Raw genomic sequence first — 15,411 nt, 5'->3', positions numbered from 1 at the left:
AGGGAACCAAAATTTTGCTGTGAGTTTCTAGATAGGATTCATAATTTTACTAGGAAGTTCATTAATACTTAAATTTTTCCATCTCATTATTAATGTTTGAAATTAATTATTTTAATCCAACTTTTTAAAGTTTAATTACTTTTTATTTTTAAACCATCTTAAATTTTCTTAAAAAATTACATCTTAAAATTTTGACAATATATTTTAAAAAACTCTTAAATTATTTAATAAAAATAAAAAATTATTATTATTATTATTCTATCTATTATATTCAATCAAATTTTTATATTTTTATTTTTTATTAAATAGACTATTATAAATAACTGTTAACTAATTATATATCACATGATTTGACATAATAGTAAAAATACCTTATGACTATATTATCATACTATATCAATATGTCACATTGTCATTTATTATAATATATCATCATGTCATGTTAACATTATTTAACATAATAAAATAATAAAAATTTATTTAATTTATTTAAATAATTTGTGAATTTTTTTAATATTACACTTAATATTTTGTATAAAGTAAAAATTTTAAATATATATATATTAAAATAATTAATATCAAAGTTAAAAAAAAGAAGCTAAAACAATATTTACCAGACAAAAGATTACGAAATTATGTAGTTCACTCTAGCTTTAATAGAAGTCTCAATCACTGACAGCAACATAAAGCCTTTGTTCAACTCCAACTAATCTCCAAAGCAAAATTCTGAAAAAGTCACATCAATCTACAAAAATAGGCATGAGCACTAACTTGTAATTGAAGTATTATTAGGGAAGCCTTCTGTTTGTGTGTAATTTCTACATTTTTCTTAATAGCGCCTTCACTAAAGTACCTTTATGGTTAGCATAACGAGTCACGACTTGCTAAATTAAAATGAGATTTTTAAAGAAAAAGTGTCGATTCCGATTCTTTTAATATATGCATTGTTTAACGAATGTCCCCTCACGTTTGTTCTGATTGATGGAAAGTATATAACTATTATAATTATCACATTATCATACTAAGAAAGAATATTAACCACGTTTTAGTATAATCAATTATATTATTCTTGCCATTTTAAAATGTTGAACCTTATCTGATTTTTATATAAATTAAAATAAAATATTTGATTTTTATAATATAAATATTTAATGATTTTTAATATGAAAAGAAATTATATTCTATATATTATAATATATAATATTCATATACTATTACTTAATCATAGAGTGTTAATTTATAATTTAAAATAAAAATTTTAAAATTTTAAAATAAATATTTATTTTTAAAAAATATTTTTTATATTTATTTATTAATAAAATGATAATATTTAATTCACTGAACACTATGGTGCCTCATTATGTTAATTTTCAAAATATTTCTCTTTATAATTTTATGTTATAAAATTATTATATTTTTATTTTAATTAATAATTATTAATTAAAATATTATTTATCATTTTATATATGTGATATTACGTTGATAAATTATGATAATTGTTAATATAATATAATGACATATAATGTGATCTTCTAAGTCAACTTTATATAATATCATATTAGTGTAATATAAAATATAAAATAATAAATAGTTTTTTAATTAATAATAAATATAAATATAAAAATGAATTAAAAATAATATAAAAATAAAAAATATTTAAAGTTTTTTTAAATATTATGTTTAATTTAATCTATATTTAAAAAATTTTATGTGAAGAAAATACGTTTGAAATTGATATATTTCCATTTATCTAAAGATATTGGACAGGATTCGCTCAGGAAGGTCGCAACCCAACTGGGGAAGAAAAGGCTTCTTTTTGTTGTTACCGTTTCAGTCTCAGCGAAGCCCAAAACAAAATAAATAAAAGGGAAATTCTTCAATAAAATCCCACCTCTAATTTACCAATAAAAAAAAGAAAAACGAAAAACCATGCATAAGTCACCACAAATCCTTCCCGCGTTAATAAGACGACAAAAGAAACAAGAAACGCATTACGAAAACTTTTCATGATCCACCGAGCAAGTATTTAGCCACGTGGCACTCCATCTTCAATCCTTTTTTTATTTTACTGCAACGTTTCATTTCTCCCCCGGGTGGCTGGGATCGGAAGCATTAATTCCCTCCTTTTTGCACCGCTGTTCCTCTGCCAGCATGGATAATTCGATTCCGATTCCGATTCCAGATGGGAATAATCCTTCTTTTTCCTGTTTCCCAAACAACGGAATTAGTTCAATTTAATTGTTAGATGTCTGCTCCTCCACCTCCTCATCTTGTTGTGACAGTTGCAACCTCATTGCCAACTTGTAACCGCACATTTCCAAATTTTTCATCATCAGAATCAGATTCTCTGTCTTCGACATTTCCACTCAACTCCCTCGCCCTCTCCCCGAGATGCCTATTTAGTTCCACCATGCGAATTCCCAAGAAACCCGTTGCCTTTTGCCTCTCCCTCTTCTTCCCTGACTTTCCCGCTCCTTTTTCCTCCCGGATTCTTCGTTTCTCCTCCGGATTTCCCGCCAAAATTAAAGCTATCCACGCTGCAGGTTACTAGCTACTCTTTAATATCTGTCTCTTTATTCTTTCTTTCTTTTGGTTGTTGCATTTAACATTTGCATTTGGAGTTCGCTTTTTCTTTCTTTGTTTGGCTGTTGGGGTTGAGGTTACGGAATCTTTTTGTTTGGTTGAAGTTTGGGGATTAGAGTTAAAGTAATTTAGTTGGAATTGGATTAGTTTTGATTGAGAAATTGGATTTTTAGGTGTTACTTGGAGCATATGTTGGAAGATTCTTAGGCTCGGAACATAACGTGGTGCACTGTGTGATCTTTTGATTTGACACCTAAGGTAAGATGTCAAGGTTTTTGTCTAATTGTCTCTAGGAAAATCTTACCTTTTTGTTTTTCTTGATTATTTCTTTTTTCCTTTTTTTTTTCATGAGAAGGAAACAGTTGATTTTTTATAATTTGTAATAGCTACTCTTAACTCTATAAATTGAGTAGTGAAAAAGAATTATTCAGTTTCAAGTCTCAGTTACATGGTGCTGTGTGGAACAAGTTAATATAAGTTATTCGGTTGTTGTGTTCTAAGATTTGCATTCTCACATGAACCTGGCTAAAATGTAAAGATGGCATTAGTTTTGAGTTGAAACATTTGATTGAATTTCTGTTACTTAGGCTTTCTATTTTCACAGTTAATCATCAAAATTAACAAAAAGTGCAGTTTTGCTCATTCTACATGTTGATAGATTAGAGTATTATTTACTGGGACTTCAGTTCTATTATTATTATTAATGCTAATCCTTTTTACTTCATGCTAAATTGAATTCAGGGGCTAATCAGTGGCACGCTCATTACTCAATGGACTATAGCCCTAGTACCGTGTTAGGTGACAAAGCATCACAGTCTCATCTCATGGACAGCAGCAATGGTGGTGAGAATCCATGTGTATGGTCATCTCCTGAAGGAGGATGTAAAATTGACATAGGAAAACAAATTTTCTGCAACAGATCATTGAATATGAGGAATATTGTTGCGGTTGGCTTTGATATGGATTATACCTTGGCACAGTACAAACCTGAGACTTTTGAGTCCCTTGCATATGAAGGCACAACCAGGAAATTGGTCTATGATTTGGGCTATCCTCAAGAGGTTTGTCAACTTTATACAGTTTGTGCATCATTTGTGGAAGAATGCTGCCAAAATTTGAGTGATATGTAGAGGTATGCTGACAAGGATAAATCTTATGCAGTTACTGGCATGGACATTTGATTGGAAGTACATGGTTAGAGGCTTGGTTCTAGACAAAAAGAGAGGCAACATCTTAAAGGTTGACTGAAATTGTATCTTTAAGGCTACTGTTTCTCTCTAGCCAACTGGACTTAGCATTTCTCTCTCTTGTTCATCTACTTTGCTTGAATATGATTTGTGTTGATAGCTGTGTCTTTTACAGATGGATCGGCATAAGTATGTGAAAGTTGCATACCATGGGTTCAGAGAGTTGTCCAAAGAAGATAAAGTTGGAACCTACGGCAATACACTCATACGAGATTCTTTTGATGAGCCAGATTATGCCCTTATTGATACACTCTTTTCACTAGCTGAAGCGTACTTGTTTGCTCAACTTGTTGATTTTAAGGACAATAATCCAGGGAAAGTTCCAGAGGGTGCTGAGTAAGAAATTTATTTACTGCTTCTTCAAGATTTTCTATAACTTTTTTAGTCTCTGTATCACAGTTTTCTTTCTGCTCCTCTGTGGGACAAATATCCTAGTATTTTTTTGAGAGTTGCAGTCAATTAGATTGCTATTTATTCCCCATTAGTGCAATTGGAAGTCATTGGTAATAGAAACATTTAAAAAAATTACATTAAGTTTGAAAGTAGCACATATTGGTTGCGATTTAACATGATCCAGGTATTGGAACATTAATATAATAAACATGGTCCATAGTTTGATGCTAAATTAAGATACAGAGGGTATTATTAGTTATTGAAATCTTAATTCCTTTGATCAGATTTTGAATATTAAGCAATGTCTATTATAAATGATTCTTTCAGTTACTCTCGCATGTACAAAGATGTTCGGGCTGCTGTTGATTTGTGCCACCGGGATGGAACCTTAAAGCAAATGGTTGCAAAGGATCCTAAAAGGTAAATTGGAAAGATGTGGCCTTAATTTATAGTGTAAGATTACGGCTAGGTTTAAGAATGGATGTAAATCTCTATTTAAATTCACAGGCAGCTTGCAAAATGGGGCTTTAATCAGTTAGTTGTTTCCCATTCCACTGTCAGGTATATCAACGAGGACACCTCAATGGTACCTATGCTCAAAATGCTAAGAGATTCTGGCCGTTCGACATTCTTGGTAACAAATAGGTATATATCTTTGTGATTGCAAATGTTAATTGTTTAGGCATGAAAAGTATATGTGATTCAATGCAAATTGTCTCTTCCTTTCTTCGAAGAAAATTTGCCCTAAGTTGGGAGGAAAATTTTGTTAGCAGTCTAAGAGGGTACAATACTGAAGATGGTTTTGCTTTCATTTCAAGTGATTATTAAGATTCTGTTTTTTGTTTAATTTTTTATTGAAAATGATGATATTCAGATGCAACTGTATGTTGCCTATCTGACTTCCGTTTCCTAAGGGCTGTCTGAAACAATCAGTTAATCCTTGATTACATCTCTTGCAGTTTATGGGACTACACAAATATTGTAATGAATTTTCTCTGTGCATCCCGTACAATGGATGGTGGCAACACATGCAATTTTGATTGGCTCCAATATTTTGATGTAGTCATCACTGGCAGGTCAACTTTTGCCTAACCTCAACACGATCTTTGTATTACCATTGGTTTTTTAAATATCTATAGCACTTTTCATGTGCTTTATCCTTTGCTTTCTGACCTTGAAGATGAAATCATCTGTACAGTGCAAAACCTGGCTTCTTCCATGACAACCGTGCCAATCTTTTTGAGGTTGAACCTGAGTCTGGAATGCTCCTCAATACTGACAATGGAACTCCTATGCCTCGGGTTCGGTGAAATATGCTAAATTTTTATTATGTAATCCGTCAGTAGTAAGATTTTGTCTAATGTTCATTTGGTAACTTATCTTTGGATAAAAGGTGGGAAGTACTTCACCAAATGTGCTACCAAAGGGATTAAACAAAAGTTGTCGAGTCTTCCAGGTATTGGAGGATTATCTATTAATGAGCGCATGTGAAATAAATTACGAGCTTTTACTTCCAGTGCGAGATTTACCTCGGACTATTTTAAGGACTGAAGAAAATATCATGAGATAACAGCTAATAATTTCATTTAACTTGTCCTTTAGGGAGGCAGTGTTGGTCATCTACATAAGTTGCTCTCCATAGAGTCAAGTTCACAGGTGATTCTTTGATGTGGTGAATCATTTATGAGTTGTTAATTTCATAAGCTGTTTTACTTTAGATCATAGTAATCTTTGGCTTGTTGAATTCAACAGTAAATACATAATTTGGTCCCTAAGTTAATTGGTAGCTTTTGTTTCAATGTTTTCTTTCATAATCTAATTAGTTTCATGCTTCTATTAGGTGCTTTATGTTGGGGATCATATCTATGGAGATATTTTGCGCAGCAAGAAGGTTCTTGGTATGTATTTCTATTTTCATTCCCTCATTACCTTACTGTAGGTTAAAAAGGTGTCATTATTGTTAACATTTGTTTCTTTTTGTTTTGGTCATGTTATTTATCTATGATAAGGATGGAGAACGATGCTCGTTGTTCCAGAGCTTGAGAGGGAGGTTGAATTGCTTTGGGAGTCAAGAGATATGCGGAAGGTGAGTTTTGCATGGTGGATATGATGCTATACTGACATATTGGTCATGGTATTCTAATTTTATATCATATTGTTTTCGTAGTAGTTGTAAAATTCTAATTCATCAGTAAGAGCATGTTGGAATAACATTTAATGCCGTAACTAGGATAAGACTCTAGTAATGAGCAGTTTGCATGCTGCTTTTCTCTTGATGATAATTTGTTATCATCACCTGTTTCTTTGGCACTATGTTTAGTTCTTTTTATTTTCAAATTAGTTCGAGGGAATTGTGCACAAACAATATACTAAGTGTTGAAGATAATTGTTATCTTGAGTGTCAAGTCTATGAGAGCTCTAACTACCTATCCTGATTGATCACTACTATTTTTATTTCCCTTACAACTAATACGAGTACTTTCATGCAGCAACTGAGGATGTTGAGGAATGAACGTGATCTAATTGAAGACCATATTCATCATATGAAATGGTCTCTTAAGTAAGTACATATTCTATCATTCAAAACTATGTTATTACTATTCTTTCATGTATTTTACAAATGATGGACATGTGAAAATAGATAGCTTAATCCAGGATTTGATTTCTGTTGAAAATGTCATTGATTTTATAATTTTTTTTTCTATTTTTGTCTTATTAATTTCTACTTGATTGCATCAAATTATTAGTACCCCATTGGCTCCCTGTGAAGACCACAATGAAGAATTTTCAGCTTTGCTTTAGTAATTTTTGTCTATTGTTATTTATTTTTTGCTTTGGTTCGTTTTTTCCCTTTTCTAACAGAGAGTTGCTTTCCTGTTATTCAGGTTTGAAAGTCTTGATGAAGATGAAAAGCAGAAAACGACTTCTGCTGTGCATGAACTGGAGGTTAGGGCATTATACCTTGACGTATTTAAATGTAATGCCAGATGGATGATTTGAAGCCTTCTCATGATTTTATTTTCAATGGTTTCCTTCAATAGTCTCAAAAGGATCAAGTGCGACTTTCTCATCAGCAGGCTCAGCGGGAGTGTCACCAAAAGGTAGAGGAACTCATTTACATTCAGTTGCCAAGGGGCCTATCGAGTTTGAGTACTAACCACGACTATTTTATTTGTTCACAATACAGTTCCATAAGATCTGGGGACAACTCATGAAGACTGGCTATCAAAACTCTCGCTTTGCTCATCAAGTAAGACTGAACGATAATCCTCGTGCTACAGTTTTACAAGGATTTCACAAAACTGTCGGGTCTCTTATATCATCTGTGCAGTATGCTTATGCCATGAAATATCACTAGTAATTTCTCGTGTACATTCCGCATGTTTGCAGGTTGAGAGATTTGCCTGCCTTTACACTAGCCAAGTTTCCAACTTAAGCTTGTATTCCCCAGACAAATACTACAGACCAAGTGAAGATTTCATGCCACACGAATTCCATATTCTTCCATTGTGAAATCTGTTCCCAGCCTGATAACTGCAGGTGTTGCGTTTCAGAAAGAAGCAAAATAACTCTTCTTTCGGGATTTGGACGTGTAAAAGTAAAGCCTCAGCCTCATCATTTTCTTCTTGTCCCTCAATCAATGGATTCAATGTAATTAGATTTGCTCAATTGTATTCTCACTTGACAGAAAAAAGATGTTTGTAGCCAGCGAACCTTGATGGTAGATATCTCTTTGATTGTACACCAGAACTCACCGTGATCATAAGTTCGAAAAATGGTTGCTTCCCTTTGGTGGAAAGTTCACAAATCACGAAGTGTCCATTAACTTTTCTATGCCCATTCTCGTGTCTGGGTTTGGGTCTAAAAGCCGTCATATTTTAGCCTTTGCAAGCTTTGATACATAGGATGCGAAGTGAAACCGCCTGCCATGAATCCTTTTATGCATAGCCACCAGAATATTATCAAAGGATAAACAAATAAAAGTACCTCACAAGACCAAGCATCCGCCTTGGAGCCATTGTACCCTTTCTTCTAAACCACCTCTGGAGATTTAGAAGCCTGTGGTTTAATTGTTCAGAGAGAAATGAGACATCAAAAGCCTGAAACTTAGAGATTACCGCAATTTTGCCCTAATAAAAGGTTTCGTGTCTTTGCATCACTTTGTGCGACGCCGTTCGGTGGCAGAAATGGAGAGCGGAGATAAGTCAGGAAAAGTACCTACGTGCGGCTGGTTCAGCTTGAAACATATATTTAAGGACGGCCGTATTGATCTTTGCTTGTAAAGTAATAGAAAGTGCGCACCAATGTGGGACCAAACTGGGGCAGGAGATTTCAATTCCATAGGAAATGAGCAGGAACGGAGAGGCAACCATTGGGATTTGGGGCAGAGGATTTTGCGCTATTATCTGAAGCATTTGCACCAGGAATCAAACTGATGGGTTTGATCCAATCTTACGGCCCAAATTCATTTAGGCTGACCATGCTGTTTTAGAGCTAACATGTTGACCCGCCCAACTGAAAAAATTGGTCAATTAAATAAAACCGGAAAAAAAATCTAGATTGGGACGTAAAACCCTAAAACAACCAGAGAATTGCCTAATCCCTCGATTGATCAATCGGGACGATTCAATTGTTTTGCATTTCAATACAGGTACGACCCTTTATATCTATTTTAGATTCAAAAATCCCTAATTTATACATTTAGATAGGTTTATGGTAGTCCGACTCAAGATTTTGCTTTTTCCTATATTTCTGATCCCATTTCTACTTCCTAATATCTGGCGAAGTCATCTTGCGTTCAAGATAAGGGCGTAGTTGCATTGATTTTTGTTTTTGTCAGGCTTGTATCTTACAAATAGATAGATATGTTTAACATTGCAAAAACATTTTGCAAAAGAGTAAGCGTGAAGGAGCTAGTAACCAGTGCTCCTGTATACGGCAGCATCACCGGTATTTTCAATAACCTTTTGAGATTAAGCTGCGTTTATTGTTGTTAATTGTGATTTATTCAGTGAACTGATTTCATGGTGCTGTTTCTTTTTTCCCTGCTTAGATGGGTCTTCCTCTGGCTTGAGCTTGATGGTGAAGCGTTGGGCTACTAAAAAAACTGCTGGATCAACGAAGAATGGAAGAGACTCAAAACCCAAGAATCTTGGGGTGAAGAAGTTCGGTGGCGAGGTCAGTGGATGATCCAGATTCAAGTACTTCTATTTTTAGTAATAGCAGAGTATGTCGTTTTGATTTGATTATGTTTACTTTGTTGTGCAGAGGGTGATTCCTGGAAACATTATAGTTCGTCAGCGAGGAACACGGTTCCATCCTGGAAACTATGTTGGGATGGGGAAAGATCATACTCTCTATGCCCTGAAGGAAGGTTGTGTGAAATTCGAAACGCATAAACTTAGTGGACGGAAATGGGTACATGTTGAACCTAAGGAAGGACATGCCCTCCACCCTGTTTATGCAACTGCTGCTTCAGAAGGGCTGAAGACAGCCACATAAACTTGTAGCGTTGTTGTTTGTGAAAGCAATCAAGTTGCATTTTATACTTTGTTTTTGCATGATATTCATGGATCTGAGAGATAGAAATTAAAAGAACCTTGGGTTTTTCCCCCCCATTTTTTGTTTACAACATAATTATTGTTTAGGTTTCCTTTCTCTTATTGATCGCTTTTTATTTTCCTTTGCATAGCACGGTTTTAGACTCTAGCATTCTACACCCATGAGAAACATATCATGCTATAAGAACTCTGGAAAACTAGAACTGGTCTTTTGTCTTAAGATCGAAGGCTCTTTCTGATAGGGTAGGAAGTGTTAGCCGTTCTAGTTGAGCGGCAGGCACTTCAACTGAAGCAGTTATTGATAAACCCTTCTGGGGATTCATCTTTGTTTTAACTTTAAGTTACTGAGACGGGCAGTGTGTAATACAGCCACAGAATTATGTTGAGAATTTTCTGGGATGTCAAATATTTCTATAACCAGATTAGAATTCTCAATCGAAAAAAAAAGTTTCGAGGCACAGTTAATGTGTTCCTTGATTGCTACTAACAAGATGGAAACTTAACAATGCTGCAAGGAGTCCTAATCTTTTACAATTTTACATTACACTACATGTTAAGATATGTGAGAGTGCCAATTACAATGGAAAATTGCTGCTTGTTTTAACAATAAGACTGCAAACAAGCTCTGAAATGTGAAATAATCTTGCCGGACATGGTTGGTCTGCCGCCTCTTCTTCATGGCTGACTTTTGGCCATTCTCGTTAGGCCTAGAGATGCATCAGTTCAACCAATTTGCCTTCAATTAAGTTGGTTCAGTTGCCAGATATCCTTGCAAAATGGCTTTAGAACCCAATGGGTGCACAACTAAATACAGTTGGGATTCAATGGTTCAGCAAGCACTTAAACAGAAGCCCCCTAAAAATCATTAATAGAGAACTTTGTTTCGGCTAGTTCTCATCTGACCTCTCCAAGTCTTGCATTTCCACTGGTTCAGGAAAAATTTCATTTGACAACCTTTTGTTTGAAGATGAGTGTTCAATTCCCCCACTGCCATGAGAACCTACTCTACCTGACTGCCTAAAACCACTGAAGCCCTCTCTGTTTGGGTGGCCTGCAATGGTGGCACTCTCCGATGAGCTCTGTCGCCAACTACCAAAGAAGGCAGCACTCCAAGATCTCCTAGATGAAGTTGTTCTTAGCCTTGCGGAACTAAAACTCTCCTCCCTTACGACTTTCAAAGGGTTTTCCAATGCTTTAAGAATATGTTTCATTGAGGGTCGTTTGGAAGGCTTCGGGTTAAGACATGACCTAGCCACAATTGCCATTGCCCACACCTCTTCCAATAGATCCTCATCTACTATCAAGGATGGATCCATGATCTTTGTCACCATTTCCTTTTCATATATACTGATGCAAGGCAAGATATGCTCAAGCCACTCCTTTGTAGATGCATCTTCTGCTTTAGCAAAGCCAAGCTTGCCTGTTATAAGCTCAAGTAATACTTTCCCAAAACAGTACACGTCGTAAGCACAACTAGTCGAAGAAGAGCCTGCCCATTTCCAAAGAAATCTATAAGAATTATGGTTTATTTTCTTTCCAACATATAAATGAGGCAGAAAAAGGCTTATGAAATGCTGTATGCTTTATATTTCAGAATCTCCTCTCTCCAACTACAGTTTTTGGAGACACTTGAAAGTAATTCACAGTCATGGGCAAATTCGCTTCGTTTCAACAATGGATATATTGGTGTAAAGAAATCTAAAGGTTCAGTAATGGAAACTAGTAATGGATATCATCTGCTAGCACAGAGATACAACAGTATACATGTGAATTATAACTGCTTAACATGCCAATCTAGTGGACCATTGCCTTTCAAAACAAAAAAAAAAGAAAAATTCTAGTGGACCACTTCAACCAAGGCCGTTAGCTCCAGCTCTTGTAGGATAAGATTATAAATCAATGAAGTTAATCCGAACAGATTAGTTAATAATTACTATCAAATTTCAATAAACATGCAATTGAATTTTACATACCTGAACCTGAAGGGCCTGGCTCAGAGGTCCTGCACATCACCAAGAGCAAAATATATTAAGGCTTTCAACGAATATACAGTAAAAGAACTTGTCTCTTGCCAATTAGTCTGTCATGCATATTAATTTAGATATCATGAGGCATCAAAGTTCAAATATCAATGAAAAATACAAATAATCTATAAAGGGAACTAGTGCTGCGAAGAAAAAAGTGGGAAACTAAAGCTGTATCACCTGTGCTAAAGCTATTTCATCCATTAACCAATTTCATCACTCTAATGCCCTTGGAAAGAATCTAAGTTTTATCGCATGACTGGATGTGTTTGTGTTTGTATGTCAGGGTTGCCATTGATATCATGGTTTAACAGTAATGTAACACAAATTGAAAACTAAATCTGTCAAATGTTGACATACCACAAACAATTAAAAGTAACAGACCTGTCAAGGGCCATGCAACTCACCCAAGCTGGCAAGCCAATTATATTAATTATTAATAATATAACTAACATATTATCTCAATAATAGGAGACAAATATATCTTATCAACACTATATATAAAATCTGAGTCAATTGCTGGGTCTGCTATTGCCTCCAATGTATTGGCCTGAATTAGGCACAGCCCGAGCTGAAAGGTGGGCTGCCTGACAAGAAAATTCTGCTTTAGAATCAAAACTACTATTTACATCTAAGAAGATCAGCATACTAGTATATCCCAATTCTAGTAGATGTAAATTATTAGGCCATAGCCCTTCTAAATCAAATTAAATAAGTCAAAAGCAGCAAACAAAACAATATGATAGCTTGTAAATCTATTAAGTTATACTCAGATTAAAAGTTATACCTGGATTAATTCAAAAAACTCCAAAAATAAAAGGGGATATAGAAACTACCATAATGCTTCCTGGCAAATAGACAGCTTGAAAATGGTAAAAAGGAGTAACTTTTATAATACTTACTGCGGCTTCCACAGCAACCTTGTGAGCATATTTTGGTGTGTATCCCCTTCCTGGCTATGAACTTCACTCAAGCTTCCAAGTCTCACTTCAAATTTATCATCAAGAAGGATACTGCTTGCTTGAATATCCCTTCAACCACCAAAAGTATAATTGCATTTAAGATTGATGCTATTGAAAAGGAAATCATAAAGCTAGTGAAAAGTTACAAATAATAATATGAGCAAGAATGCTAATTAAAATGGAGAAAAGGACAGCAATGAGTAGCTACTAGCATATAGATTCGGAGTTTACTACAGAAAATAAACATTTCGTGGTTACAAGCATTCCACTACTAAGTATCATTACGCTGAAAAGAGAATATAATAGCCAAAAGCATGTTGAAAGATACCTGTGAATAAGGGGAGGGTTACACTCATGGTGCAAGTAATATAGACCTTCAGCAGCTCCTGTAGCTACTTTCAACCTCGTAATCCAATCCAGGGACTGTAAACTATCATCCTCTGAGTTGGTTGCCCTGTAAAAGGAATTCGCCAAATCTCCATTTGGCATATATTTGTAGACCAAAAGCTTGTCAGTCTCATGCTCCAAGCAGTACCCCAAGAGAGGGACAAATCTCGTATGAGAAAGCTTTCTGAGTAAATCCAATTCCATCATGTATGATTCTTTCTTGAAAGAAGTCAAATTGACCTTTTTGATGACCACAGGAATCCCACCTTCCAAGATACCACGGAAAAGGTCCCCTGAGTGGCCATGTTTAATAAGATTCGTCTCACTAAAATTACCAGTTGCTTGGAGCAACTGCTCGTATGTATATGGATCCCCAGAACCAACTATGTTAGTAGGATCTTTTGGAAGCTGAGGACCATCTGCTTCTGGAACTGGCCCTACATCTGCACTCCCTCTTTGATTTGTAATGCCCTTATCACACCGTCTCAAGAACAGCACTAGCAACAGTACCAAAATTACAATGAAGCCAAGTCCACCAAATAGTCCTGCCAGGATAAATATCCATCTTTTCCGGCTCTCTGAACCAGATTCTGATGGAGGTAGCGGCTGTATTGTGTCTGGTTCTCCAAAATTATCAAAACTTAGCCCTCTTTCTGTATAAAACAGTGTACAATCATCCAGAGTCCTCTGCTTCAACCTATCCTGAAGGCAATTCTTGTCAACAGTAGCATTTCTTTCCCTGTAGTCAACTACCTTGCCTTGAAAATAGTTACCAGATAGATCAATAAATTTGAACATAGCAAGTGAAAAATTCAAAGTTCCATATAATAAATTGTTTGACAGATTGAACACGGCAGCTGTAGCATCACTACTATTAGAATTAAGAACCTGTAGACGGCCCATAAAATTATTACCCGATACATCAAGGAACCGCAAATTAGGCATTGACCAAAATGTAGCACTAAGAGCACCATCAAGTTTATTCCCATTCAAATCCACGACTTGCAAATTAACAAGACTAGAAAACAAATCATCTGGCAAATGTCCTTCTAACTCGTTGTCCCCAATCACCATCTTTTGTAAGCTTCTCAACCTCTTAAATTCCTTAGGCAACGACCCGTAAAAAGAATTCTTACTAAGATCAAGCTCAACCAACCTTGAAAGATTACCAAACTGAACAGGAATTGATCCAGAAAGATTATTATCCGAGACATTCAACACTTGAAGACCTTGTAAAGAACTTAAACCAGGTGGAATTGACCCAGATAAGTAATTTGAAGCAAGTTCAAGCCTTTCAATAAGAAAGCCAAAACTAGGAGGAATTGAACCAGTAAGCGAATTATTCGAAAGATCAAGAATTTTTAAATTCCTTAACTGTCCCAATGCAGCAGGAATTGAACCAGCAAGATCATTATTAGAAAGATACAAAGAAGTGAGTCGACTCAAGTTACCGAGTGAACCCGGGATTGAACCAGAGACATTGCATGTCCGGAGATCAAGAACCTCGAGAGTAACCAACTGGTTTCCGAACCAATCCGGTATTGACCCCGGAAGCGGTAACCCAGAAGCATTGAAGGAAACTAACCGGGTCAAATTAACCAAAGAATCTACATGGAACTGGGGATTGAGTCGTCCAAGTCGGGTTCTTCTTAAACCGGAAACAGTGATGTTCAAGACGGTGCCGTTTTGGCAATGGACGCCGAGCCACGATGTGCAAGGGTCGGCCTTGAGGGGCCATTCTCTGGCTCGGAGACCTAATGACGACCGGAGATCGAGCAATGCCCGCCGTTCGATGGGAGAACTTATCGAAACTTTCTGAGCTAGCCCGCACTGGATCAAGAACAAGATTAAAGCAAGCAAGAAGATTGGTAGGACACTTCTTTGAGCTTCCATTGGTAATGTGAAACTGCTGTTCATGAAGTTCTATGGAGGTTCCGTCTCTGGCTCATTTTCTTCTTCTTTGAAATCAAAATCTTTACAAAAGAAGAGAAAAGAAACAACTATTAGTTTCTGATGTTGACCATTACCATTACCATTACCAACAAAGAGCTCTCTCTCTTTCTTTTACTACTCTGTACATTTCATGCACTTACTTGATTTATGGAAAATAAAATAAAATAAAATAAATGGGAAATTAAAATACCATTGGAGAATAATTTTTTTCTTTTTTAAAGTTTGAATTTCCCTGTTCTTCGTAAATTCTTACCTCCAATCACGAGCTTTGATTCTGCATTCGATGTTGTTCCTTTGTTAC

General features: G+C 35.4%; 3 protein-coding genes across 5 annotated transcripts; 2 read left to right on the top strand and 1 right to left on the bottom strand.

Annotated features, from left to right (window-relative positions):
• Nucleotides 1-2,043: 2,043 nt before the first annotated feature.
• LOC110417202 (HAD-superfamily hydrolase, subfamily IG, 5'-nucleotidase) lies at nucleotides 2,044-8,365 on the top strand. Of its 2 annotated transcripts, XM_021429435.2 has the most exons (18): nucleotides 2,490-2,543; nucleotides 2,757-2,841; nucleotides 3,325-3,644; nucleotides 3,745-3,822; nucleotides 3,946-4,166; nucleotides 4,551-4,643; nucleotides 4,785-4,868; nucleotides 5,183-5,299; nucleotides 5,422-5,524; nucleotides 5,617-5,679; nucleotides 5,826-5,879; nucleotides 6,064-6,121; nucleotides 6,233-6,309; nucleotides 6,713-6,783; nucleotides 7,109-7,169; nucleotides 7,265-7,324; nucleotides 7,411-7,473; nucleotides 7,614-8,048. In XM_021429435.2, the coding sequence occupies exons 3-18, from the start codon at nucleotides 3,354-3,356 to the stop codon at nucleotides 7,734-7,736; spliced, it is 1,617 nt and encodes a 538-aa protein (XP_021285110.1). In that variant the 5' UTR covers nucleotides 2,490-2,543; nucleotides 2,757-2,841; nucleotides 3,325-3,353; the 3' UTR covers nucleotides 7,737-8,048. The 2 variants fall into 2 exon arrangements, with proteins under 2 accessions (XP_021285109.1, XP_021285110.1); XM_021429434.2 differs by lacking the exon at nucleotides 2,757-2,841 and having other exon boundaries at nucleotides 2,044-2,543; nucleotides 7,614-8,365.
• Nucleotides 8,366-8,747: 382 nt separating this feature from the next.
• Nucleotides 8,748-9,880, top strand: LOC110417204 (uncharacterized). 2 transcript variants are annotated; one of them, XM_021429436.2, is made up of 4 exons: nucleotides 8,748-8,874; nucleotides 9,064-9,173; nucleotides 9,277-9,401; nucleotides 9,492-9,880. In XM_021429436.2, exons 2-4 carry the CDS (start codon nucleotides 9,089-9,091, stop codon nucleotides 9,723-9,725), a joined length of 444 nt encoding a protein of 147 aa, XP_021285111.1. In that variant the 5' UTR covers nucleotides 8,748-8,874; nucleotides 9,064-9,088; the 3' UTR covers nucleotides 9,726-9,880. The 2 variants fall into 2 exon arrangements, with proteins under 2 accessions (XP_021285111.1, XP_021285112.1); XM_021429437.2 differs by having other exon boundaries at nucleotides 8,750-8,874; nucleotides 9,011-9,173.
• Nucleotides 9,881-10,221: 341 nt separating this feature from the next.
• On the bottom strand, nucleotides 10,222-15,411 carry LOC110417201 (putative LRR receptor-like serine/threonine-protein kinase At2g16250). The gene is made up of 5 exons (XM_021429433.2): nucleotides 15,364-15,411; nucleotides 13,099-15,130; nucleotides 12,711-12,839; nucleotides 11,758-11,786; nucleotides 10,222-11,273 (listed from the first exon to the last, which is right to left on the bottom strand). Exons 2-5 carry the CDS (start codon nucleotides 15,072-15,074, stop codon nucleotides 10,672-10,674), a joined length of 2,736 nt encoding a protein of 911 aa, XP_021285108.1. The 5' UTR covers nucleotides 15,075-15,130; nucleotides 15,364-15,411; the 3' UTR covers nucleotides 10,222-10,671.

Source organism: Theobroma umbraticum, unplaced genomic scaffold (assembly GCF_002168275.2).
Source record: "Theobroma umbraticum cultivar Fairchild unplaced genomic scaffold, ASM216827v3 scaffold_51.0, whole genome shotgun sequence".
In the NCBI taxonomy this organism is placed as follows: Eukaryota; Viridiplantae; Streptophyta; class Magnoliopsida; order Malvales; family Malvaceae; genus Theobroma; species Theobroma umbraticum.
This window is presented reverse-complemented; position numbering and strand designations above follow the sequence as displayed.